Here is a 27,077-nt window from a genome sequence, read left to right on the forward strand (position 1 = left end):
CAAGTAGCAGCGCCCATCTCCACTAGAAGTGCCAGATTGCCCTGGTAGTTTGACTGAAGGCTGAAACAGAGCTCCTTCACTGAATTTTGAGGCAAGCTCTGAACTTGATGGAAAAGCAAACACAAGAGAGGAGGGGTCATTTCTTTGCCTCCCTTACCCAATCTGAGTTATATCACTGCTTTTCTTCTCTGGCAAATGTCAGTGTTCACATTTGTCAACTGGAGGAAAGGAGGTAGTATTTATAAAATCAAAGGCACCAACAAGTTCAGAATACTATCACCTCCTCTGTGTGATGAATGAAAAGTACTTCAAAACAACCTGTTATTTACCTCAACAGCAGTTCTGCAGGATCTTAACACTCCTTTTCCTGTTGCATACATCTCGGCCAGATAATAAATGGCGAGGGGCTGCCCACTCTGAGATGCCAAGTAAAAATATTTGAAGGCAAGTTTATAATCCTTCCATACTCCAGAGCCAGCTGAAAAAAAAAAAATTATTTTGAGCCACCCCTTATTCAGTTTATTTTTACGTCACAATCTATGGATATAATAGTCATAGTGATGCCTGCTATTTTAAATAGGACAAGAAAAGCCAACCAAAAGTCAAGCTGTTCTAGGACTGCTATATGTGGGAAAAAAAGTTGTGTTCAGTTATCAGGGAGAAAATGGAATTTTATGGTCTTGACCAATTGGGAAAATTGAGGAAGAAGAACTGTTCAGTCTCATGAAAATATTCCCTCAATATGACTTAACTAAAGGTATAGAAAAGAAGCCCAAGTGGTAATCTCTGAAGATCAGAAGCCCCACCATGAAGTGTTTTGTTATCCTAGTCATCTTTCCATGCCAGGGGACAAGATACCTCTTCCCAGTGGTAACTATGGAGTTTGGAGCAGGTAAAGCCCAGCTCCAGGCCCAGGTCAGGTCTAATTCATGCTTGGAGCCAAGGGAGGCATTTGGGGGGACTAGGGCAGAGAGACACTGGCTCGAGAATCAACAGCTTCCCAGAATCTGGGATTCTTGCTCTGGCTCTCCCATTTCTCCTTTTGTGAGTTGGGCATATCTAGACATTTCATTTGGAAAAGGAGGGGGATTTCACCAGAAGGTCATTAAATTCCCTTCCAGTTCTAACATTTCATGGCCTTTTGAGGCAGTGCCATGTAGCAGTTAAGAGCAAAGGCTCTGGAGGCAGACATCTTGGGTTTGAATTTCTGCTCCACAAACTGTGTGATCTTGGGCAAGATGTTTGACCTGGATATGTGGATATGGCTCAATTTGCTCAACTATAAACTGTGGGATTAATATAACTACCCAGTAGATGTTGTTATGGACTGAATTGTGTCCTCCCAAAATGTAGGTCAACTTGGCTAGGCCATAATTCCCAGTATTGTGTGGTTGTCTACTGGTTTGTGAACTGCTATAATTATCCTATGTGTTGTAAATCTAGGGTCGCTCTGAGTTAGAATTGACTCGACAGCACTGGGTTTTCTGGGTATGATGTTAATGAGGCAGGATTAGAGGCAGTTATGCTAAGGAGACAGGACTCAATCTACAAGATTAGGCTGTATCTTGAGTCAATCTCTTTTGAGATATAAAAGAGAGAAGCAGGCAGAGAGAAGGGGGACCTCATGCCACCAAGAAAGAAGCGCTGGGAGTGGAGTGCATCCGTTGGACCCAGGGTGCTTGCACTGAGAAGCTCCTGAACCAGGGAAGGACTGATGACAAGGACCTTCCCCTAGAAGGGCCAGAGAGAGAAAGCCTTCCCCTAGAGCTGGTGCCCTGAATTCAAACTTCTAGACTCCTAGACTATGAAGGAATAAATTTTTCTTTGTTAAAGGCATCCACTTGTGGTATTTCTGTTACAGCAGCACTAGGTAATAAAGACAGATAGATGTGTTGTGAGGACTAAATTGGTTAATACATGTAACCAGTAACCAGTTGCTATAGGGCCAATTCTGAATCATAGTAACTCCATGTCAGAGCAGAATTGGGCTCCATAAAGTTTTCAATGGCTGATTTTTTGGAAATGGATTGCCAAGCCTTTCTTCCAAGGTGACTCTAGGTGAACCTGAACTGCCAAACTTTCAGTTAGCAGCCAAGCACATTAACCGTTTTCACCATGGAGAGACTCCTAATACACAAAGGCTTAATTGTTAGGTGCCCTCAAGTCAATTCTGACTCACAGCGACCCTACGTACAACAGAACAAAATACTGCCCAGTCCTGCACCATCCTCACAGTTGTCGCTATGCTTGAGCTCATCATTGCAGCCACAGTGTCAATCTATCTCGTTGGGGGACACCCTGTCTTTCACTGACCCTCTACTTTACCAAGCATGATGCCCTTCTTCAGGGACTGGTCCCTGCTGATAATGTATCCAAAGTATGTGAGATGAAATCTCACCATCCTTGCTTCTAAGTAGTATACTGTGATACTTCTTGCAAAAGAGATTTGTTCTTTCTTCTGGTAGTCCATGTATATTCAATATTCTTTGCCAACACCATAATTAATATGTTATTAATTAACTAATACAAGTTAGCTATTACTATTACTCTCATTCTAGAAGCTTGAGGAATCTGATCAATGCTAGACCTGGGATTTGGAACGAATTAGAAGAACAAGGCCATTTTAGGCAGGTTCTAATCCCCCAGGACAGTACAAAACAAGCCCCCTTCCTGGGCCACTGTGGAAAATGCCCACTGACCTCTTGGCCAGACTTGGCCTTCTGGATGATGCAATCTGATGCTGCCTTGGCTCCATCTCTGACAGGGAGCACTTGGTGAGATACTTAGGTATGCTCAGATCTCCTGGTATTTGTCTTGGTCACCCCCTCTCTCAGTCCCCTCTGAGATGATTCCAAACCCTCCTGGCTTTCTGAGACTTCCTGCCCCTATCACTGTACCCTGGGTTTCAGAAAAAAACTTTGTGTCTCCTAGCACTTTGAAGAAACCCTGCATTGTCTTTCCTTACTTGTCTCCCCTCCCCCCATATCTACATCTGCACCATCTTTTCCTCTATCCTTCCAGTCTTAAAGGGTGAGAAATCCCTCCTCTCTATCAAAGCTAATGAAGCCCCCACCTATCTGGGCTCAATCAGATCCTATTGCCACCCAACTTTTTCTAGAACTTCTTTTCATCAATTATGCCATCTCACCCATGATCCATTAACCACCTCCATTGGTTGGCTTTCTTTTTTCTGCCAAAAATTATATTCAGCTCTCCCACCATCTTAAAAACAGTTCTATCTTGTTTCTTGGTCTCCCTCAAGCTTCTCACTGCATTGCACATGGGTGCTCATTCATTTATTCTTGAAAGTTCTACCCTCTTGGTTTCCTTAAGATCACTTTTTTCTCTATTCCTCTGACCATGCCTTTTCAGTCTTCTTGGTGACTATTTCTGTTCTGCCCATCCTTTCAATACAGCACTGAAGTTCACCAGATTTCTAACTTAGCCACTACTCCTTCCTCTCACACTCTTCTCCTTTTGCAAGCTCAGCTACCTTTATATCTTTAAATAGCAACTGCATGTTGATGCCTTCCAAATCTTTCCAAATTGGACTTCTTCTGAGTGTAATACTTGTTTCTGGGTATGTATGTGCATTTGGATATCACAAAGATATCTCAAACTTAGTCTTTTCAAAAGTGAGCTTTCTGACTCTGTGCCTCCCTGCCCCCTCCCCCAATTTGTCTCCTTCAGTCTTCAAATTCATCCTCCAAATTGCTGCCTGAATGTTCTATCTAAACCACTCACACCAGCCTTTTCATTTTTGTTATAAAAGTAGCAGACTTAACAATGCATTTGTCATTCTAAATAAAGCAGCCATATTTGTGGCACTTACAGTAGTACATGAAACCTAACTGAAACTGTGCGTTGGGCCATCCTTTTTCTGCAGCTTTCTGAAAATATTTAAGAGCTTCAGCATAATTCTGTAAGATAATTACACATTATTACTTAAAAGCATATGTATAATTCCATGGTAAAAATTGCCTTCCATACATTTTTTGAAGAGTACAGACAGTGTCCTTTGTGATTTAGGCTAATAAAAATGGTATCAGGAATATTATACATTTTATTTCATCCTTACATCAGATTCCCTGAGGAAGCAACTGTCTCATTTTCACTGTAAATTATGTCTTTCCCCACATGGACAGTAGATTTTGTTAGATATTGGCCAAAAGACAGAGGTGAAACTAAGAAGACAAATTCCTCTATAAGTAAAACCCCCCAGGGCATAGATGATCTCTAAGGTTACTCAGAATCTATGATTCTAAAGATATTCTTAGGTTTATTATTCTTGTCAGAAGTTTTTTCATATATTTGCCAAATATTTCACTCGATTATTTTATTCTCTATGATGAGATAGTCTGGCAAACCTGGTAATAGAGACTAATTTCTTTAACTTAATGAATGACATTACCAGAAACATGTTGAAAAGATAATAAAATTATTTAGCTTACCACAGGAACTCCTTTTCCATAAAAGTAAAGAAGACCAAGCCCATGAAGACCAATTGCACTGCCCTATAACAAGTTAAAAAATCCAAGTGAAGTACCAGAAGAATTCATTATAAGAAAAGTTTTTGCAAAACCATTACAAATAATTTAAATGGACCCAATAAGAGATTAATCAAGACAATTAATCAGACAGTTGGCAGGTTGTTCTGACTTTCTAGTTTTGCTTTTCATACCTATGACTAGAAAAGAGAAGAGAAAGTAAAAGGCAAATCTTTCCTCCGTTCTTTCATTCTATATTTATTTAACACTTGTTTCATGTGTGATTCTATGATAGGCACTGGACAGAGACAGGAGGTGAGAGCTGAAGATGAATAAACCATGATCCCTGCCTTGGAGAGTTCATAGGCTAATGGGCTGTGAGTCATATCAAAGGAGTAGTTCAGACCTTTTAAAGTCATATAAAATGTGATAAAGCCTATATTATAAATAGATTGAGAGTGTTGTGGGAACCCAGAAGAAGAACACCCAACTGCTGGTTGAGGACAGAGGGTGAAGGAACTGAGTTGTCAGAGAAGGTGTCACAGAAGTGGTGACATTTAAGCTGTGTATTGAAGGATGTGTAGACCTTTTCCAGAAGGGGGAGCATATTTGGACACTTCTTACCTGCTTTGATAAAAGGATGTTGACATAAATTGCCAAATAACATTTAGAGACTATCTGTGAATTACAATCTAGCCATTGTGAATGGTAAACCATTGTTGGTATATGTTTCTTTATTCAAATTTATATGCTTATAACATCACCAACGTTTTGTTTTCCACTTGATGCTAAATTAGTTACCATTCCTTTTTCTGATTAATATTCTGAACACTCCAGGTACAGTACTTCAACACATGTCCAAATACATTGATAGTTAGCATACTAATCCAGGATTTATGAAGAATGAGCCTTGAAAATGACTACCCCAACCAGCAAACTCACTTTTTCCCCAACTTCTCATCATACATTTCACCTTCTAGAGACTGAGTGAGGTGTCACACTTGGCCACTTGGCTTTCATACAACAGAATTGTGTGTGTTCTACAGGTATATAGCTGTTTCCTCAGGAACATAAGTTCTGATAAACACTCCCCAAATTTTTCACCACCGAAACTTAGTTACTGTGAATACAACCAGAATACCTCTCAGTAACATAGGAATAGCATATAACTAGAGAGGACATATTTTAAAATGTTTCAAGACTCCAAATTTTGAGTCTATGCATATTAAAGGACCATCTACTGTAAGAGTTCTTAAGGATGGTCCACCTGTATTTAAAACAGGTGGTATAACTCTGGTCTCTTCTTCCCTATTCTCTCCTGACTACATCTAGCTGTGATCCTAGGAGTTTTGAGACACTCTGCTCTGGGAGCGATAAGACCCAATATAACAGATGGGATAAAGTTAATAGCACCATAGGCCTGCTGAGTTTGTCTTCTTCTAACTATCCTCATTTAGGTATTGAGAAAAGTGGAAGGGAAAGGAAGGGAGGGCAGGGAAGGAGAAGAAAGTGGAGAAAAGAGCAGAGAAGGGAATGTAAGGGAAGGACAATAAAATAAGGGAAGAAGGAAGAGAGGGAGGGGAAAGGTTAGAATAATGAAGACAAACTACAGTCAATTCTCATCATTTGAAGTAGTTATATAAAGTCACTGCAAACACTGAATTAGCAAATACTGAGTCATTCCTTCCAGGGAAAATACAGGATTAGGCTCCTGTGAGCCTCTGGTCATCAACTGATCAATACAGAACCTTGTTTTATGTGTGCTTTTTTCTGCTTAAAGACACCTTATTTAATATGTAGTGTTGATTCATTAGTATTGAACTCATGGTCAACAGCGCTATAGCTCAAGCCTGAAGAAAGCTCATCTAACACATGTATTCTTTCTGTAAGGCACATCACTGCCTTCTTGTTCATAGGCACAAAAGACAACACTTCAGCACTATCCTTGGGGGCCATTTAGACAGTGAAATCACCACCAAAAAGCACAAAAACACAAAAGAACGTGGCACTAAAGAGACTGCAAAGAGGACACTTATTCACTCTGTAAGACCTGAAATAAGAAGGCAGAACATCAGCTCATTCGACCTCAGCTGGGAACGTGTGCACTGGGCAGCTCAGATTTGTAGCCACTCTGTGCATGTCTGTGAGTGACTGTGAAAGTGCCCTAAGTATTAATGTTGAGGTTATAAATAAATTTTAGTGAGTAAGCAAATTCACAAATACAAAATCTGCAAATAATGAGGATCAATTGTATTTCCCTTCTCTAAGAGAGTCCCTAGGTAACCAGGTAACCTAACTGTGTAAGGCCTAGAGTGCCTGTTTAAAACTTTCAGGTCAGGAGTGGCCAACACAGATGCCTCCAAGAGCTATGCAGATCATGTAAACAAGTACATTAAGCCAGGCAATACCACAAAGCAGTACAGACTGTGGCGAACCAAAGAGTATCTGCCGTGTCTACAGGGAGTAACCAGCTGTTGCTATGTGGAATGGCAGCCACATATGGTCAGATCTTCCCATTTTCCAAGAAAAACTAGATGTCAATTTTTATGTGAAGTACCAAAATTCAATTTAAAAGAATCAAGTTTCTATGAAAGTGATTTCTAAAACACTCCCTAGACCAAACAAAATACGTGTATAGCTGACCCTGAAATAGGGCTTGATGTTCTTGCTTAGGCTAACTGTCTTGAACCTAGGGAGCAGATGCTCATTTATTTGACAAATATTTAATGAACTCCTACTATAAGCACTTGACTACTAACCAAAAGTTTGGCAGTTTGAATCCATCCAGAGGCATCTCAGAAGAAAGGCCTTGAAAACTCTACGAGTGCAATTCTATTCTGCACTTATGGGGTTGCCGTGAGTTGGAATTGACTTGACGGGAACTGCTTTGGCTTCACTACATACTAGGGCGCTTGCCCTCCTCTAGCTAAGGAGATATGGCCTTTAGACAGTAGGAGAGAAGCCACAATGTAGGACTCAATAAAGCCACAGCAGTACAGAGTGTAAGTGTGGGTCAAGTTCAGGAGAGAGAAAAGATCCCTGTGATCGAGGGGATTAGGGACAGTTTTGTGGAGAGAGTGAGGATTGAGCCCTGCTCTGAGGAAGGGTAGGATTTAGAGTGGGGGTTTCTGGGAGGGAAGAGGTAGGACAAATGTGTGGAGATGAGGATGGGCCTGACATGTTCAGAACTGTAAGAGAGAAGATCAGAAGACTACGGCGCGATATGGGCTCAATGTCCCTCATACAATATGTTGATGTTAGGTGCCGTGGAGTAAGTTCTGACTCATGGTGACCCCATGTGTGCAGAGTAGAGCTGCTCCATAGAGTTTTCAAGACTGTGACCTTTCAGACGCTGATCTCCAGGTCTCTCTCCTGAGGAGCCTCTGGGTGGGTTTGATCGCCAAACCTTCAGCTAGTAGCTGAGTGCTTAACTGTTTGTGCCACCCAGGGCCACAGCATAGCTGTTCTGTTTCTAAGTAAGGGAGACAAAAGAGGTTGTAAAATCTGTATCTTTGTGTCCTGGTACTGATAATGACTTAAGAGCACATTTAAAAAGCAGTAGTAGTAGGAGCCCTGTTAATGAAATGGTTAAGTACTTGGCTGCTAAACAAAATGTCGGCAGTTGGAATCCACATAGTGACTCTGCAGGAGAAAAGACCTGGCGATCTGCTCCTGTAAAGAGTACAGCCTAGAAAACCCTATGGGGGCAGTTCTACTGGGTCCTATATATAGAGTCAGTAAGAGTCAGAATCGACTTGAGGGTGCACAACAATAACACTAAAAAAAAAAAAAGGCATTAGTGGAAGAAGACTGGGTGTAAAGAGGGGTAGTAGACAGAAACTTTACTTTTGTAGTTTACTAAAAAATTGTAAAGGTGATGATAAAGGAATATGTGGCCATGTCCACCTCAGGGGCATAGGAAGAGTAACAAGCACTCAGAGGCAATCTCTAAATTGCGCCCCCCCCTCCCCAATTCGAGTGACCAGGGCAATCCATAAGTTGCTCCCCTCCCTCCCCAGTTTCAAGATGAACAGACTTTGATAGGGTGATGTGTCAGCAGAAACACCAGTCCCCGTCTTGTCTGGCTGCCTCAGTCAGTCAGGTGCCTTTCATATTTGTGGGGTCTTGGAATATCATTCTGCACCTCATCTGGCACCCCCTCGGACTTGAGCCCAGGGACAAGTGCCCACTTCTGCAGCCCCCTTGCTACGCCTCAGGTCCACTTAACGCCATCCATCATAATTATGCAAAATACAATTTCAGATTTCACTTGCAAAGGAAGGCAGCTTGGGTTTAGAACATGAGTAGCCTGGAACACTGCTGGTTACAAAGCCCTGAATAGCATGGGATGTGGGTTAATTTCACACCCAACGTCCTGGCATTGCTCTTTTGGCTGACAAAACGGTGTTATTGGCCAGATTATAAGAGATATTCCTTGGTTACATTACCACCTCTTTTTCAGTTTGTTCTCTCTTGTCATCCTAATCTAATGGTGCTCCAGATAACCACCCTGCTGAGCAGTGATTTCATGTAAATTACATGGGAGAGCAGCCAGTATTAGCTTTCTCAGTAATTTATACCACAATAGCAGCAGCTAAGCCAAAACAACAACAACAAAAACCCTTGTTGTGGATTCTGACTCATAGTGACCTTATAGGACAGAGTACAACTGCCCCATAGGATTTCCAAGGAGTGCCTGGTGGATTCAAACTGCCAACCTTTTGGTTAGCAGCCGATCTCTCAACCACTGTGCCATCAGGGTTCCAACTAGCAACAGCTAGGAGGTGCTAAAAACTCACTACTGTCTAGTTGATTCCAACTCAAAGTGACCCTATAGGACAGAGTAGAACTTCCCCATAAGGTTTCCAAGGCTGTGATCTTTTTTTTTTTTTATTATTGTGCTTTAGATGAAGGTTACAGAGAAAATTAGGTTCTCATTAAACTTACTGTTTTGTGACATTGGTTGTCAATCCTGTGACATGTCAACCCTCTTCCCTTCTTGATCTTGGGTTCCCCATTTCCATTCCTCCAGCTTTCCTATTCCCTCCTGCCTTCTTCTCCTTGTCCCTGGGCTGGTGTGCCCATTTAGTTTCGTATACATGGTTGAACTACATGTATTATTGTTTGTTTTATGGGCCTGTCTAATCTTTGGCTGAAGGGTGAACCTCAGAAGTGACTTCAGTACTGAGTTAAAAAGGGTGTCTGGGAGCCATACTCTGAAGTTTCTCCAGTCTCTGTCAGACCAGTAAGTCTGGTCTTTTTTTGTGAGTTAGAAATTTGTTCTACATTTTTCTCCACCTCTGTTTGGGACCCTCTCAAAGTAGTCAGCGGAGGTAGCCGGGCACCATCTAATTGTGCTGGACTCCATCTGGTGAAGGCTGTGGTCGTTGTGTTCCATTAGCCCTTTGGACTAATCTTTCCCTCATGTCTTAGATTTTCTTCATTCTCCCCTGCTCCAAATGGAGTGGGACTAGTGGAGTATCTTAGATGACCACTCAGAAGCTTTTAAGACCCCAGATGCTACTCACCAAAGTAGGATGTAGAATGTTTTCTTTATAAACTGTTACACCAGTTGAGCTAGATGTCCCCCAAGACCATGGTCCCCAGTCAAGGCTGTGATCTTTACAAAAGCAGACTGCCATATCTTTCTCCCATAGAGCCATTGGTGGGTTCAAACTGCTTTAACCACTGAGCTACCAGGGCTCCTCAGGAGGAGCTAGTTATTTATAAATAGGCTCCTAACACAGCATGTGTGCTTTTAAAAACTGAGGACAGTTGAAAATGTTCCCGATTTGAGAATATCTTTACTGCCAGTGTTGCAATATGAAATTATAAGTCAACAAAATGCTTCCTACTGTGCAGGGATAAAAAGCTTATCAAGGCCATCCACCAACGTTAGGCAGATGGGTGTTGCTGTGAGGTTACTGTGTTTTATACATTAATGGGATTTAGAGTAGTCTTCTAAGTTTTATCTGAGAGATACCAGCCTCACTGAGCCCAGAAACCAAGGGAAAGTCTTCAGTGTTGGGAACCATGTCACACCATTTCTATACTGCCTTGCAGATCCAATCCATTCTGCCTTGATATGCTTTAAAGTTTACTCAACCTGCCTTTTGCCCCAGGCTGCAAAAGATGAGAGCTGACACTTACATAACCCTTATTCTGTGCCAGGCATTGTTTCAAGTGCATTAAATATGAGGCACAGATATCTTAATACATATAATTCTGACAACAACAATATGAGGTAAGTCTTGTTGTAGTCTTATTTTACACATGAGAAAATTGAAGTTAAGTAAATTACACAACCTTACTTTCCAAAAATGAAGACACATTGAAGAACTTACTGATTTAGGTCAAAGACTATAGACCTTCAGTATGGATTACACCTGAATGAGAAAAAAACAAAAATCCTCACAATTGAACCAATAAACAACATTATGGAAAATGGAGAAAAAATTGGAGTTGTCAACAATTTCATTCTATTTGGATCAATAATCAACATCCATGGAAACAGCAGTCAAGAAACGAAAATCTTCTGAAAAAAACTTAAACTTTTAAAAAGCAAAGATGTCACTTTGATGACTAAGGTGATCCTGACCCAAGTCTTAGTCTTTTCAATCACTTCATAGGCATGTGAAAGTAGGATAATGAAAAAGGAAGACAGAAGAATTGATGTGTTTGAACTGTGGTGTAGGCAAAAAATATTGAATATACTTCAGACTGCCAAAAGAACAAACAATTCAGTCTTAGAAGAAATACAGTCAGAATGTTCCTTAGAAGCAAGAATGATGAGACTTCAACTCACTGACTTTGGATCCATCGTCAGGAAAGACCAACTGCTAGAAAAGGACATCATATCTGATAAAGTAGAGGGCCAACAAAAAGGAGGGAAACCCTCAATAAGATAGATTGACAAAATAGCTGCAACAACAAACTCAATGCACCAACAATCACGAAGATTGTACAGGACAGGGCAACATGTCATTCTGTCATACACACGGTTGCCAAGAGTTGGAGCTGACATGAGAGCAACCAACAATAACAACTTGCCTATGGTCACGCAGATGGTTGGTTGCAGGGCTGGCATTCAAACCGCAGTTGTGTCTCCACAGCCATGCCCTTGACCACTTTTTCTGGCCACCCTCCTGGCAACGTTCCACCTGAGCCAGGGGGAGTTCTAGGCTTTGGGTAAGATCTGACTGGAGAAAATTGGGCATTTTTGGTTTGTCTTTGCATTAGACCTGCACTTACTGCAATTATTTATTGATCTTCTTTGTTCTCATCTCTTATTTCCTGTTTCTTTCTTTTTTTTTTTTAACTGCACGGGTAAGGGGAAGGTTAAGCTTCTGTCTGTTTTCCTGCTGGTCCTACTAGGGCAGCAAAAGTCACTGCCATTTCCCATTTAGCCAAGAACTTGGGTCTTCCCCGACACCAGCCCCATAGTTTATTATCAATGGCACTCCGCTTCTCCAGAACACAAAACTCCTCTCAGACCCAGTTGAGCGTGGGGGTTTGGAGTCATCCCTATGGAACCAGTCTTCATATAATAAAAGCCAAGAGTTTCTATGTGTTTACTGCAATGGGCTGAGTACATACCTTATTGGCTGCCATGGAAAAGTATTTGAAGGCAGTAGCATTATTTTGGGGTGCTGCAGCATTCCCCTCTAAATACATCTGGGGGAAAAAAAAAGAGTGTAAAAAACTAAGGAATTTGAAGGTGATGAAAAAAATTTGAAAGTAGATGCCACTGAATTGTGCACTTTAAAATGATTAATGTTATGTTACGTGAATTTCACCGTGACCTTGTACAAGGGCAAAGAGGTGGACTATACTTGTGTTTTCTCATATGGTTCCTTACATCTAAGTTTATTGTATGTAGCACTTCTGGAAGTAGGTCATGTGTCCTGGTGGTAATGCAAGTTGGCTACAGGGAGCCAAGAGCAGCACTCAGGGCATAGACAGTCTTTGAAGGACAGAGAAGAAGATGCTTCTCTAGAGGAACTCCTCAATGCCCAGGGACCTTCCATCAGAGGTGGCAGAAGGATGGACTTTGGTTGGCCTGGAGCTGGTTCTCATCCCAGGGGTGAAAGGAAGGAGGCATCTGATTGGACCGACTAATCAGGATCTCCTGGTACCTGCCAATGGGAGAGGGCTTTGGGCTAAACTCAGCCAAGGAGTCATGGGGTAGATATTACTTCAAGCCTACTTTTGGTGCCCCAGATAAAGGCTGCTGTTGTATGGGGCTTCTTCCCAACCTGTAACCTAAGACCACCACCCTCAGGGAGTTATTGCTTGGGAGGCAGTGAGCTTCTGTTAAAAGTGACAGAAAAATTTGGAAATAGATAGTGGTGATGGCTGCAAAACCTGATAAATATAATTAATGTCACTACATTGTACATGTAAAAAATGTTGACATGAAAAACGTTTTGTTATGTGTATATACATACATATATATATATATTTACCACAATAAAAAAAAGAATACCATCCTATGTTTGCAGCTGAATGCCCTCCCTGAAGGAGGCTTGCAACCCAGTCACCCTACACGGGGTTCAATTAGTTGGTACCAATTATTTTTCAGTTTTTAAGGTCATGATAAAATGAAAATATTGATCAAGATAAAGCACGTACCTTTCCTATAAACGCCATGGCATTTGCACTCCCTGCCTTTGCTGCCTTTAAGAAATAGTATAATGCTTTCTGGGGAGGAAAGGAACAGCATTATCGACAGTCATGAATATATGCAACAAAATGACTTTTTGAACCAAATGTTATTTCACTCAACATACATTCAGCAAATATTTATGAAATGCCCACTTCTCTAAGGCGCTAGTCCAAGTGCTATCTCAACTATAAACCTGAATGTTGCTGCCGTTATGTGCCATTGAGTTGATTCTGGCTCACAGTGACCCTATAGGACAGGGTAGAATTGCCCCATAGGGTTTCCAAGGCTGCAATCTTTATGGAAGAAGCCCTGGTGGTACAGTGGTTAAAGCTCTCGGCTGCTAACCAAAAGATTGGCTGTTCGAACCCACTAGCCCCTCCATGGGAGAAAAATGGTGCAGTCTGCTCCTGTAAAAATTTATAGCCTTGGAAACTCTTTGAGGCAGTTCTACCCTGTCCTATATGGGCACTATGGGTAGGAATCAACTCAATGGCAGTGGGTTTTGGAATCTTTATGGAAGCAGACTGCCACATCTTCCTCCAACATTGCAACTGGTGGGTTCAAACCACCAATCTTCCAGTTGGTAGCTGAGGGCTTAACCACTGTGCCACAAGGGAGCTTACAAACATGAATAGCGGGAGTTTTATAGCTATATCCCCCAAAAAAACCAAACCCGTTGCCGTCGAGTCCATTCTGACTCATAGTGACCATATAGCTTATATATATATAAATTTAGAATGTGAGGGCTTGTTTCTCACATTTTGGTGGGCAAGATGGTCATGTGGTTATGCACTTATTTTATAAGGCGATTTGCTCAGTAGTCAGGATTGATTATGCAGCATCCTATATGTCTATTGGCAAAGTAAGAACAGACATACCTGGCTGCCTACTGAGATCGGGTCTTTCAGCAGAGGTGAACTTCAGGCCAATTGCTTCTAAATCAAATTGAAGGAGGCTAGCAAAGCACCTGATTTCCCATAGGCCATAACATTAAATGAAGTGCTCAGTCTAGAATGCACAAAGGCTGACCCTGTCCCTTGCTGCTCCATTTCCCAGGCCTCATCCTGACCTTCCAGAAGGTTTCCTCTGAGACCACAGGTAGTAATAAAAAGAATCAGCCCCAGGAATGAGACATGAAGACACTTTCCAAAGTGTCTTATGAGGACATAACTCTTCTGCTCTTTTAAAAAGCCTTGATGTGCAAGGCTTAAAAAAGTTGATGTGCTTGTTCCCAAAGAGGAGAGAACGTGTAAGGGAGAAATGCAGGTGGTTCTTCAATATGGAAAATTTCCCCAGAAAGGTCACTAACTTATTTCAGAACTACAGCCCTGTTACTAAAGTCAGTCTGCCTTGTGGACATAATACAAATATCAGCAGTGCCAAATCTCAGCACAGCATGTATGCACCCATCCATCTCTTCCTTTCTTCAGTAATCCTTTCAAAAACTGTATTTAACCTTCTCTTTATGGAAACCCTGGTGGCGTAGTGGTTAAGTGCTACAGCTGCTAACCAAGAGGTCGGCAGTTCATATCCACCAGGCGCTCCTGGGAAACTCTATGGGGCTCTGTCCTATAGGGTTGCTATAAGTCGGAATCAACTCGACGGCAGTGGGTTTGGTTTTTTCGTTTTATGTGTCTTATTATGTTAGGTATTATAGATGATTCATAGATGAACAAAAACACAATCCCCACATTTCCTTCCTAACAATGTTGCTGAGAAGAAAGGAATATATGTAAATAGCAGTAAGATAGCAGTAAGATAGTAGGTGATGGATAAGTCAAAAGGAACACCAAAAATTTTATCCAGTTCTGTAAAGTGTTTTATAAGCTTTTTCTCACCTAATCTTCACAACAGCAATGTAAGGAAGCTATTATTAATATCGAACTTATTTATTGACACTGAATCATGTTCGTAGCAGAGTCCCCCAAACAGCCTAATCCAATGGCCATGTACTTAAGCACTCTGCCTCCATGGCATAAAGAAGGGAGGGCTGAGGTGATAAAGGTCTCATGACAGATGGAGAGGATTTGCCAGTGCACATGGCATCATAGGCTGGGGGAATAAGCAAGGGATTGGAGATGGGAATTTCCAAGGTATACCCAGGCAATAGTAATTATTTCAGTATGACTGAAGTAGAGTACATGAAAGCTCAGACTGTCAAAATACGATGGTGCCATATAATAAAGTCTTGAATACCAGGCTAAGGACTTTTATTATTTGGTAGAAAATGGAAGCCACCAGAGATTTATGAGCATGAGGGATTGTGAAGCAAATGCTATCTAAAATGTCTAGAATAATCTAAGTGTAAATTGGATAGAAAGTTGTAGCAATGCATGATTTCTCAAAGTAGAGAACATTAATATAAAAAATAAAGATACTTCTTATGAATGTCTCTTATGAGTCAAGTCCCAAATATGCCCCTAGGTAACTGTGTGATGTGTGCAAGTTACAATATCTCTAGGCCTCAGTTTCCTCACTCAGTTTCTCTTCCTCTGTGCTCTCAGGGAACCCTGTTCTATCCCTGTCTTGGCATGCATCTAGTTATTTGCTTATTTTTCTGTTGGCCCCAATGTTAAATCCCCTATATTTTGCAGTCTTTGCCATTTATTAAGCAGTCAGTAAATATTTCTGGAAAGAATGAATGTATAAAGGAACGAAAAGATAAGTTTATAAATTCTTAAGCAGACTGGATTTTAATCTTTGTGGTCCCTTCAAGCTCTATCATTCTATTATTATAATTCTATCAACTTATTTTCAAATTTTAGAATTTGCCTCTCAGATATCCTGTGATAGAAAATTCTGGGAAAATGTTACCTCTGAGAAAATAGATTTAAACTTTTCAGAGAAAACAAATAATTCTATGGAAGCAAATAAAGACTCCCCACCTTCAATGTAATGATTCTATAAAGACCAAAGGGCTTGAAGCTCTCTCTAATTTCCCCTAACATTCCATTTCACTCCATGGCTTACTTGGCATTTCAGTTCTCTTTTCTTTAAATTTATCTGCTCTTAATGTCATTAGTTCGATTGTACAAAATTTTCCACACTGTGTGGAAGTACTATGCAAGTTGCTTTGATGGATATACATATAAGCCAATCTGAGTTTTTACTCTCAAAAACTTAAGATCAAATATCCATCCATGCATCCATCCATCCATTCATCTACCCACCTGTCCATTCATCCACCCATCCACCCATTCACCCACCCATCCATGCACACACCCATCCATTCACTCACCCATCCATTCACCCACCGATCCATTCATCCATCCTTCCATCCATACATCCACTCATCCATATAGCAACTCATTCATCCATTGGTCCAACATTTACTGAGCACCTACCATGCCAGCAAATTGATTTTAAGAGGCACATTTTCCACCCATTTTATTCAGGACCCTTTTTACTATCAAAGGCATCCTATAATTTATACTGCTTTTATAAATGATTATTAGTTTTGTATAAATTTTATACTGTATAGTTTTTTAAAATTTCTTAGTATAACATAAAGTAATGGTGTGTCTTACAATTGACGTCTTGAATAGGATGAAATATAGTATGTCTCAATTATCATGTGAAGTGAATTTTGATTGCTTGAGCTCACTTCTCCTTTTTCAAATAATGAGCAGAGTTTTTCGTTGGTTCTAAGAAAATCCCTTATTTTATTTTGTATTTGTAACATTTCCCCCAGGATGAAATGCCAAGAAAATGTATTATTTGGAAAACTTTTATGAGCACCTTGTTTATTCTAGGCTCTGAAAAGGAATAAATGGAGCTCTGAAAAAGGAAGATATCAGCTTTAATTCTTAATGGGTGGCAGGGTAGACAGGGCAGTTGCCCTTAACATATTTGATATTATTCCTCTGTCAGGTTTAATTTAATTATGCCTTATCCACTTTAGTAATATGCACCCAAACACCCCGCTTTCCTAATCTAATTCATTCTGAGTCTGCATATATTTAGAAATGCAAACCATATTAAAATTTATGTGTAGAAAATTCAAGATAATGTAATCAAGAATTGCATATACAATGCTTTTCAATAATTAAGAATTTGGCAAGGAGAGAGTGAAAATGTTGCCTGTGGTGACAATTTGCAAGAGAGATTAATTCAACCAAAACAGCGAGGAGGAAAAAAAGGTAAGCTAGTTGTTTCTGGATATTTTAATATTAAATTTCTTGGGCAGAAAACTGGGGTATCACTTATATTTAAAAAGAACTTAACAATTGTTATGGGCATTTTCTTTGGTGGGCTGAAGCATTAGCATCCTGGATCAAATGGTAGTATTTAGGTTGAGGGACAACATGTAATATTTAAGTTTCCATCATTCATTCATTCAGTAAATATTTATTGAGCACCTAACATATGCCAGGTACTATCCTGAGCACAGGATACATAGTAGTAAGCAAGACAGACAAACAATTACATTGCATCATGGGGAGATAGTAAACAAGTAAAGAGTAATAGAATTCAGAGAGTGATAGGTGCTATAAGGAAAATAATCACAGTGGTATAGGATACGTGATGGAAGAGTAGAGCTGATTAAGAAAATCCTTGGAACTTGAGAAACAGTTTAAACTGAGAAGAAAACATTCTTTTGTGGTTTCGAGAGGAGGGAGGGTGGGAAGGTAGGAGAGGGGTATTCACTAATTAGTTGGTAGGTAAGAACTACTTTAGGTGAAGTGAAAGACAGCACACAATACAGGGGAGGTCAGCACAACTGGACTAAGCTTCTTTTGAAAAATCTTTTCATCTACCACATTTCAAAAGCAGCATAGAGAAAATCTTGCCAAAATCCAAAAGCCAAAAACTCAACTGCAAAAAGAAAAATAACCCAATTAAAAAACGGGTGGAAGATATGCATAGACACTTCACTAAAAAAGACATTCAGGTAGCTAACAGATATATGAGGAAATGTTCACGATCATTAGCCATTAGAGAAATGCAGATCAAAATTACGATGAGATTCCATCTCACTCCAATAAGGCTGGCATTAATCCCAAAAACACAAAATAATAAATGTTGGAGAGGCTGTGGAAAGATTGGAACACTTCTACACTGCTGGTGGGAATGTCAAATGGTACAACCACTTTGGAAATCGATTTGGCGCTTCCCTAAAAAGCTAGAAATAGAACTACCATACGATCCAGCAATCCCACTCCTTGGAATATATCCTAGAGAAATAAGAGCCTTTATACGAACAGATATATGCACACCCATGTTTATTGCAGCACTGTTTACAATAGCAAAAACATGGAAGCAACCAAGGTGTCCATCAACGGATGAATGGATAAATAAATTATGGTACATTCACACAATGGAATACTATGCATCGATAAAGAACAGTGAGGAATCTGCGAAACATTTCATAACATGGAGAAACCTGGAAGGCATTATGCTGAGTGAAATCAGTCAGTTGCAAAAGGACAAATATTGTATAAGACCACTATTATAAGAACTTGAGAAATAGTTTAAACTGAGAAGAAAACACTCTTTTGTGGTTATGAGAGGGGGGAGGGAGGGTGGGTGGTAGAGAGGTATTCACTAATTAGATAGTAGATAAGAACTACTTTAGGTGAAGGGAAAGACAGCACACAATACAGGGGAGGTCAGCACAATTGGACTAAACCAAAAGCAAAGAAGTTTCCTGAATAAACAATGCTTCGAAGGCCAGCGTAACAGGGGCAGAGGTCTGGGGACCATGGTTTCAGGGGACATCTAAGTCAATTGGCATAATAAAATCTATTAAGAAAACATTCTGCATCCCATTTTGAAGAGTGGCGTCTGCGGTCTTAAACGCTAGCAAGGAGCCATCTAAGATGCATCAATTGGTCTCAACCCACCTGGATCAAAGGAGAATGAAGAATACCAAGGACACAAGGTGATTATGAGCCCAAGAGACAGAAAGGGCCACATGAACCAGTGACTACATCATCCTGAGACCAGAAGAACTAGATGGTGCCCGGCTACAACCGATGACTGCCCTGACAGGGAGCACAGCAGAGAACCCCTGAGGGAGCAGGAGAGCAGTGGGATGCAGACTCCAAGTTCTCATAAGACCAGACTTAATGGTCTGACTGAGACTAAAGACCCCAGTGGTCATGGCCCCCAGACCTTCTGTTAGCCCAGGAACCATTCCCGAAGCCAACTCTTCAGATATGGTTTGGACTGGACAATGGGTTGGAGAGGGATGCTGGTGAGGAGTGAGCTTTTTGGATCAGGTGGACACTTGAGACTATGTTGGCATCTCCTGCCTGGAGGGGAGATGAGCGGGTGGAGGGGGTTAGAAGCTGGCAAAATAGACACAAAAAGAGAGAGTGGAGGGAGAGAGCAGGCTGTCTCATTAAAAAAAAAAAAAATAGGGGGAGAGTAATTGGGAGTATGTAGCAAGGTGTATGTAAGTTTTTATGTGAGAGACTGATTTGATTTGTAAACTTTAAAGCACAATAAAAGTTATTAAAAAAAAAAAAAAAAAGAAAGTCCTTGGAGGATGAGAAGCCAGCCAAGGGAAAGCTGTGGTAACAGCCTTTCAGAAATTAGTTTTATCCTTTTATCTTTCCTTTTCCTTTGTACATTCCCTGACACTCCAACTTGGTTCTGGTGCAACTACGCTGTGGTAAGTTGCAAAAATGACCACAATATTTTGCAGCTCCACTTCTTAAGAGGAAAGGTGTATTTTCCTATCCCTTTAATCCTGGCTGTACTTGTGGACTTACTTGGACCAAAAGAATGTGGCAGAAGTGATTTGTGAGTTCCAAGCTTAGGCCCCAAGAGACATCTGCTCTTGTTCTTGGAACGCTTTGACTGCCATTGAAAAGCTTGGGCTAGTCTGCTGGCAGATGAAACCATGTGGTGATCTTAGTGGTCACAGATGAGGCAACCATAAGCCAGTCAACCCTGGCAAACACTCCAGCTAACCCCAGATGTATGAACAAGCCCAGCAAGCCCAGCCAAGATTAGCTGACCAGGCCCATTCCAGAAGAATTGCTCTGCCAAGTCTGGCCAAAATTTCTAACCTGTAAAAATTAAGAATTACATAAATAGCTATTATTTTAAGCCACCTAAATTTGGGGGTGGTTTGTGCAGCCTAAGCTAACTGATACACCAACCCAACAGTCTTGTGGTTTGAGATTTCGGCTGGAGCCCTCCACGCAAATTCAGCTTTACTTGTTGGGATCTCTAGATAGGAAGCATGAGGTCCAATCCATTATTAGAAAGTTAGAGTTGCAAGAATTCTGAGACATTATTTCACTCCTTCTTCTGCTTTATAAACTAGGAAGCTGAAATTTTAGAGTAGAGGTTTTTTGTTGCTCAGTCCAAGGAAGTAAGGTTTAATGGAGAGAGCACAGGTTTTGAAGGCTGAAGGCCTGAGTTCAAATTCTGATTCTTAACAACCTTACTTCCCAGCTGTGAGACCTGAAGCAATTTACTTCATTTCTCCAGTTCCAGTGCCTCGTCTGTAAAGTAGAGATAATAAAACCTCAGTAAATGAGCTATAGTGTCGAAGGCGCTAGAACAATGCCTGGAACGTAGTGTCTGCTCCCTCTTTTCATTCCTACCTTTCAACGAAGATGAGGAAATGGTGGTGCAGGAAAGATAGTGGATCAACTCCCTCATTCAAGGCAACAGGAAACCCACAGAAGAGAATGCCTGGGATGATCCTTTATCCTGGGATTACCCCTCATTCTCATCTGAAGGCAGCTAACCGCTCCCATCTGGTCTTCATAGTAGCTGGAGCTGACCAAAAGTACTTAACTTTAAAGGGTCTTATTGGACTGTACAAAGATTGGTGTGTCCTCTCTATAGCTGCAAGGACTGTGAGGACGGTGCAGGACCGGGCAGTGTTTCGTTCTGTTGTACATAGGGTCAATATGAGTCAAATGGACTCGATGGCACCCAACAACAGCTGAGGTTTGGGTGCCTTCATATCCTGACCAATTTTGTATTCATGGAAAATGGTGAATTCTTCCCAGTTGTGAATCTCATTGTTAAAAAATGAAACTCATTGCAAGTTGAAACCTAACACTGGAGTAATATTGTTTACCCAGAATTTCTCACCTAAGAGTTAAAATGTTGGTTATGATTAGGATAGAAAAAAAATCTTAAAAGGCAAACAATTTGTTACGTATATATTTACTGGAATAAAAAAATATATAAAAAAGCTCAAGCCCTCCAATTGAGATGTCTCAGGATGTATATACTTAATTAAATTGCTGCTTATTTTACCACATTTTATAAAATTAACTTTGACATTTACCTAATGTTTACTGTATCTCATATAATACAAACTAGTGTACCAAAGCAAATATTCATAAAATAACAAATATAAAGTGAAATAGAAAGAAATAACAAATGAATCTTTTATGCAAAAGGCTTATAGTTATTTCTATTGCTTAGCCATTGGGACTATGAATAGGGTACGTGTCACTTTGAGACAATAAGCATGTAGCATCTAGAAAATGACAAGGGCTTCAATTTCATCTTTTAAAAAGAACCCCAGTTACTTCCCCGGATTTGTGATCATCTAGGGCCTTGAAACCACAATTAGAATCTAGACAAGACTTCATCCCATGACTCTGGCATCTTACTTAGGAGATCCTTTGTAGGCCAAGTTTATTTGCTTTTTTCTCCATTGTGAATTTGAATTGTTAATCAATCTTCTAACCTCACTGGGATAAGGTAAGGTTAAGCAAAATGATAGAAAGGAGCTTTGCAAATTTATAAAGATGGCTAATAAGCTTTCTAATTCTATCAAAAGCAGACTGTCCTCTGTACTAGCCAAACAGGGATGAGGCTGGTCCTCAGACTCCTTAGCAGGAATGTCCCAGGTGGACTTTTTGCACCTGGTCTTTGGGGAGGGAGAGTGTCTGAAGCCAGCAAGTGGGGGCATTCCTCTCAGCTCACAATACCCCAACAGTGTGTTTGTGTAGGAAGGGGTTAGGTTCAATTGGAACAAGGATACTTCTCTGTCCAAACTGCTCCATCCAAAGCCCCTACCCCTTTGCACCTGGAGGCAGGTAGGAAAAATGCTCTCTCTGGTTAGTTTTGTTCATCCTCAAAAGCTGGGAAGCAGATTTAACAGAGGTTACAACGATGTGCTTTCCCCAGCAACTCTTCCTGCTTCCTCTCTCCCTTTCACTTCCCCTGCCAGTCTCCCTCACGAAGTTCCCTCAGCCACCCCCTGTGGCTGAAGCTTGAAGTTGACTTACGTAGTAATCCTGATCTAGACCTTTCCTCCCAATTAGATGTAACTGTCCAAGAGATACCTAGGAACAATAATTTTTTGAAAATGATTTTAGCAGTAGTATTAATATAAACAAAGGAAAACATATTTACTGTTTGTTTTTGACAATAGTAAGTTGACTCAGTTTGATACAGTTGGCACGTCTTAAAAGAAACAGGAAAAAAGACTACATCTGTTATTGGTTACTAGGTTGTGGACGAGCATATGGCTTCTTTGGTGGTAGGATACCAACTTGTACAGTAATGCCTGTGCACATAATCCTATAAGTCTTAACTCTGAAAGTTCACACATATGCAGCCCCATTTCCAAAAGCAGAACATCTCTAGATCCTTGAGGGGTTTGTTCATATTAAAACAAGCATTGGATGTTGCTTTTTTCTAAATTAAAATCTAGGCTTTTTTTTTTTTTTCAAAAGAAATTGTTAGGAGTAATTAAATGTAAAAAAAAAAAAAAGCCATTACTATGGCAACTGACTCTCCCATAGACCTCAGGAACTGCAAGTGGCAGGGAACAAAACAGGAGGAGTAGGCCAGAGAGGAAGAGGTGTCTCTTCCCCTTCCCACCCATCTTGGACCATTGTTAACCCCTCCAGGACCCAGAGAGAACCAAGCCCCCTTGTAATTTTCATGTTCTAAAAATTCAAGATCTTCAGTATACATTACTTGTATCTGAACATCTCCTCTTTCTGCCAAAAATTTATAGTATTGATATATGTCCCAATCCAAAATCTCACTGTTAGAGCTCAGATTTTCAGGTCTTTCGGTGAGTCTCACTTTTTCCACTGGGATACCTTCAGTTTTTTCCAATTTGCCAGCAACTGTGAATAGATACAAGCCAGAGAATAGCCAGAATACACAACGTTGCAAGAGATAAAAGTCAACTTAGAGAAAACCCTGTTAGGCCTGCTCTTCTTAAATTGTGCAGAAATCTGGTACACTAATAGGGAAGATCCCTGGAAAATTAAAATTTGTCGATTTTTGTTTATTTGGCCCTGAGAACAGGGCATGAAACCTAGTTATTCTTTGCAACCCATAGAAATATTTTACCAACATACATCAGACTGTACTGAAGATCTTGGTCCAGAAGGCTTAAGGAAAAGAGGAGAGGTTTAGGATCAGGTAAGTGACACCCTCTACCACTGACCTTCCCTGGAAATGAAACTAGAAAAGGAGAGTAATAACTGCTCCTTAATTGGTTTCTGTGGATAGTCTGAAAATGTAAAAATAAATCAGCTTGAATACACCTATCAAAGTGTACAGTCTGAAATATATACAGGATGATGCTAGTTTCATTAAGCATATGAAATGATCTTGTTACATAGAACATCTTAAATTCAAAAGTAGTTTCTTCCCTCCTTTTCTCAGATCCTAATAGTACCAAAGATGTGTGATTAGATGTCATTCTGATTACAGAAATTAATCAAATGGACTTGATCTTATTAATTTCTTGGAAGACTTTTAAAAATTCTAAGTTCAGAGATGTTGCAAGATGAAATGTCATACAGCTTTGAAAATGGTGCTTAGGAGCATATATTAACCCCATGCTCTACTTTGAATAGACAAAGAATAGGGGTTGAATTGTTCTCAAGTGTAGTGATAGAGATCTCCAAAGTTTGTGCCTTATATTTATTTCTTTAGGGATTTTTAACAAGTCATTTATATTCTAAATTTTAGAATTTGGAAAACTGCTTAATATTATTGTCGTTACATTCAAATTGTCAGTTTAAGGAACAAACATCACAAGAATAAGTAAAAGAGAATTGTTTGTGGAAATATACTAAAAAAAAAAGATGAGTACAATCATTTAAAACCTTTGAAAAGTAACTAAAAAGGAACAAGAAACTCTACACTGTATTAAAAGAATTGCCTTATAACCCAAGTTAAAAGCATAGTTTTTAAAAATATTTTCATAAATTTATGTCAACTGGATTTACCTATTTATTTTTTAATTGCTTGCCAAATCTGTTTATCTTAAAATAAATTATGTGGATTACTCACTGTAGCCTGCCACCTTCTTGTAATGATTTAGGGCAACTTCGCAATTCTGTAGAACATTGATTCCTGACAAATACCTGTACCCCTAAAACACAGGCATATAAATTCTTAATATTATGACAATGCTGCATTTGTAACACACTTATTCAGGCCCCAAAATACTTAATTTACAAACCAAAATCATCTGGGACATCATGCTTCCTCCGGCACTTCCAAAGGTGTAATATATCAGTGCCTAAAAAAAAAAAAAAATATATACATATATATACACACACACACACGTAGGTCAAAATTTAAATATTTTTGTTCCTAGCCCAGCAATGAACCTTGAGACACTCTAAAATAAATTCCAATTTTCACTCTCTTTCTCTATAAAGATGGCTGCAATGTATTGGGGGCTTAACAAGCTCTAGAGTCTGTGATAGGACGTTGTATATGATATTTCATTTAATCATCACAAAAGCCCTATGAAGTAGATACTCTCTACCTTCAATGAAAAATTTGGAATATGAGGACATTAAGAATCTTGTCCACTGCTTGTCCATTAGTTTGTCTTACTGTGGTGGCTTGCATGTTGCTGTGATGCTGGAAGCTATGCCACTGGTATTACAGATACTAGCAGGGTCACTCATGGTGGATAGGTTTTAGCAGAGCTTCCAGACTGAGGAAGATTAGGAAGAAAGATGTGACAATCTAATTCTGAAAAAAATTAGCAAGTGAAAACTTTATGAATAGCAGCAGCACATTGTCTGATACAGTGCCAGAAGGTGAGTCCCTCAGATTGGAAGGCACTCAAAGTACGACTGGGGAAGAGCTGCCCTAGAGTTGACCTTAATTAGGTGGATGGAGTAAAGCTTTTGGGACCTTAATTTGCTGATGTGGCACAACTCAAAATGAGAAGAAACAGCTGCAGACATCCATTAATAATCGGAACATGGAATGTATGAAGTATGAAACTAAGAAAATTGGAAGTCATCAAAAATAAAAAAGAACACATAAAGACTGACATCCCGGGCATTAGTGAGTTGAAATTGACCAGTATTGGCCATTTTGAATCAGGCAATCATATGGTCTACTGTGCTGGGAATGACAAATTGAAGAGCAACAGTGTCATATTCCTCATCAAAAAAAAAAAAAAAAATATCCAAGATCTATTCTGGAATCTCTGGTGGCATAGTGGTTAAGAGCTATGGCTGCTAACCAAAAGGTCAGTAGTTCAAATCCACCAGATGATCCTTGGAAACTGTATGGGGCAGTTCTACTCTGTCCTGTAGCTTTGCTTTGAGTCAGAAACAACTCCATGGCAATGAGATAATATACATATGCCTACCAGTAAAACCAGTTAATACTGCTATTATTCAAATTTACTCAACAATCACTAATGGTAAAGATGAAGACATGGAAGATTTTTCCCAAATTCTGCAGTCTGAAATTGATCAAACATGCAATCAAGATGCATTGATAATTACTGGTGATTAGAATACCAAAATTGGAAACAAAGAAAAAGGATTGATAATTGGAAAATATAGCCTTGGTGATAGAAATGCCACTGGAAATAGGATGATAGAATTTTGCAAGACCAACAGTTTATTAATTGCAAGTACCTTTTTTTCAACAACATAAATGGTGACTGACTATACACGTGGACCTCACCGGATGGAATACATAGGAATCATATTGACTACATCTGTGGAAAGAGATGATGCAGAAGCTCTATGTCATCAGTCAAAAACAAAGCCAAGGGCCGAATGCGGAACAGACCATCAATTGCTCATATGCAAGTTTAAGCTGAAGCTGAAGAAAACTAAAACAAGTCCATGAGAGCCAAGGTAGGACCTTGAATATACTCCACCTGAGTTTAGAGACCATCTCAAGAACAATAGATTTGATACACTGAAAACCAGACGAGTTGTGGAATGACATCAAGGATATCATACATGGAGAAAGCAAAAAAACAAAAGCAAAATGCGCTGCTGTGGAGTCATTTCTGACTCATAACCACCCTATAGAACAGAGCAGAACTGCCCCATAGGGTTTCCAAAGAGCACTTGGTGGATTCAAAATGCTGACCTTTTGGTTAGCAGCCATAGCTCTTAACCACTACACCACCAGGGTTTCTGAAGGAAGCAAAAGGTCATTAAAAAGACAGGAAAGAAAGAAAAGACAAAAATGGATGTCAGAAGAGACTCTGAAATTTGATCTTGAAAATACAGTGGCTAAAGCAAACAGAAGAAATGATGAAGTAAAACAGCTAAACACAAGATTCCAACGGGCAACTCGAGAAGACAAAGTATTATGACGAATTGTGCAAAGACCTGGAGTCAGAAAACCAAAAGGGAAGAACACAACATTTACCAAGTCAAAAGAACTGAGGACATATTCAAGTCTCGAGCTGTGGATTCTATGGGTATGGGTAAAATATCGAACAACTCAGGAAGCATCAAAAAAAGATGGAAGGAATACAGAGTCACAGTACCAAATAGAATTGGTTGATGTTCAACCATTTCAGGAGGTAGCATATGATCAAGAACTGATGATACTGAAGGAAAAACTCCAAGCTGTACTGAAGTGAATGTCAAAAAACAGGGCTCCAGGAATTGGCGGAATACCAATTGAGATGTTTCAACAAATGGATGCAGCACTGGAGGTTCTTACTCCGTCTATGCCAAGAAATTTGGAAGACAGCT

The 27,077-nt window shown here is 40.0% G+C and overlaps 1 protein-coding gene across 1 annotated transcript in view; it reads right to left on the minus strand.

The window, feature by feature from the left end:
• SEL1L2 (SEL1L2 adaptor subunit of ERAD E3 ligase) overlaps positions 1–27,077 on the minus strand; it is an 89,039-nt gene that overhangs the window by 22,153 nt on the left and 39,809 nt on the right. Inside the window, exons 5-12 of the mRNA XM_049868971.1 lie at positions 24,566–24,625; positions 24,394–24,475; positions 23,059–23,213; positions 13,119–13,187; positions 12,084–12,161; positions 4,452–4,514; positions 3,833–3,920; positions 330–478 (exon numbers count right to left, since the gene is read on the minus strand). Of these exons, the coding sequence (XP_049724928.1) occupies positions 330–478; positions 3,833–3,920; positions 4,452–4,514; positions 12,084–12,161; positions 13,119–13,187; positions 23,059–23,213; positions 24,394–24,475; positions 24,566–24,625 (744 nt within the window). The remainder of the gene's footprint in view (positions 1–329; positions 479–3,832; positions 3,921–4,451; positions 4,515–12,083; positions 12,162–13,118; positions 13,188–23,058; positions 23,214–24,393; positions 24,476–24,565; positions 24,626–27,077) is intronic.

The sequence above is a fragment of the Elephas maximus genome, chromosome 25 (assembly GCF_024166365.1).
Source record: "Elephas maximus indicus isolate mEleMax1 chromosome 25, mEleMax1 primary haplotype, whole genome shotgun sequence".
Taxonomy (NCBI): Eukaryota; Metazoa; Chordata; class Mammalia; order Proboscidea; family Elephantidae; genus Elephas; species Elephas maximus.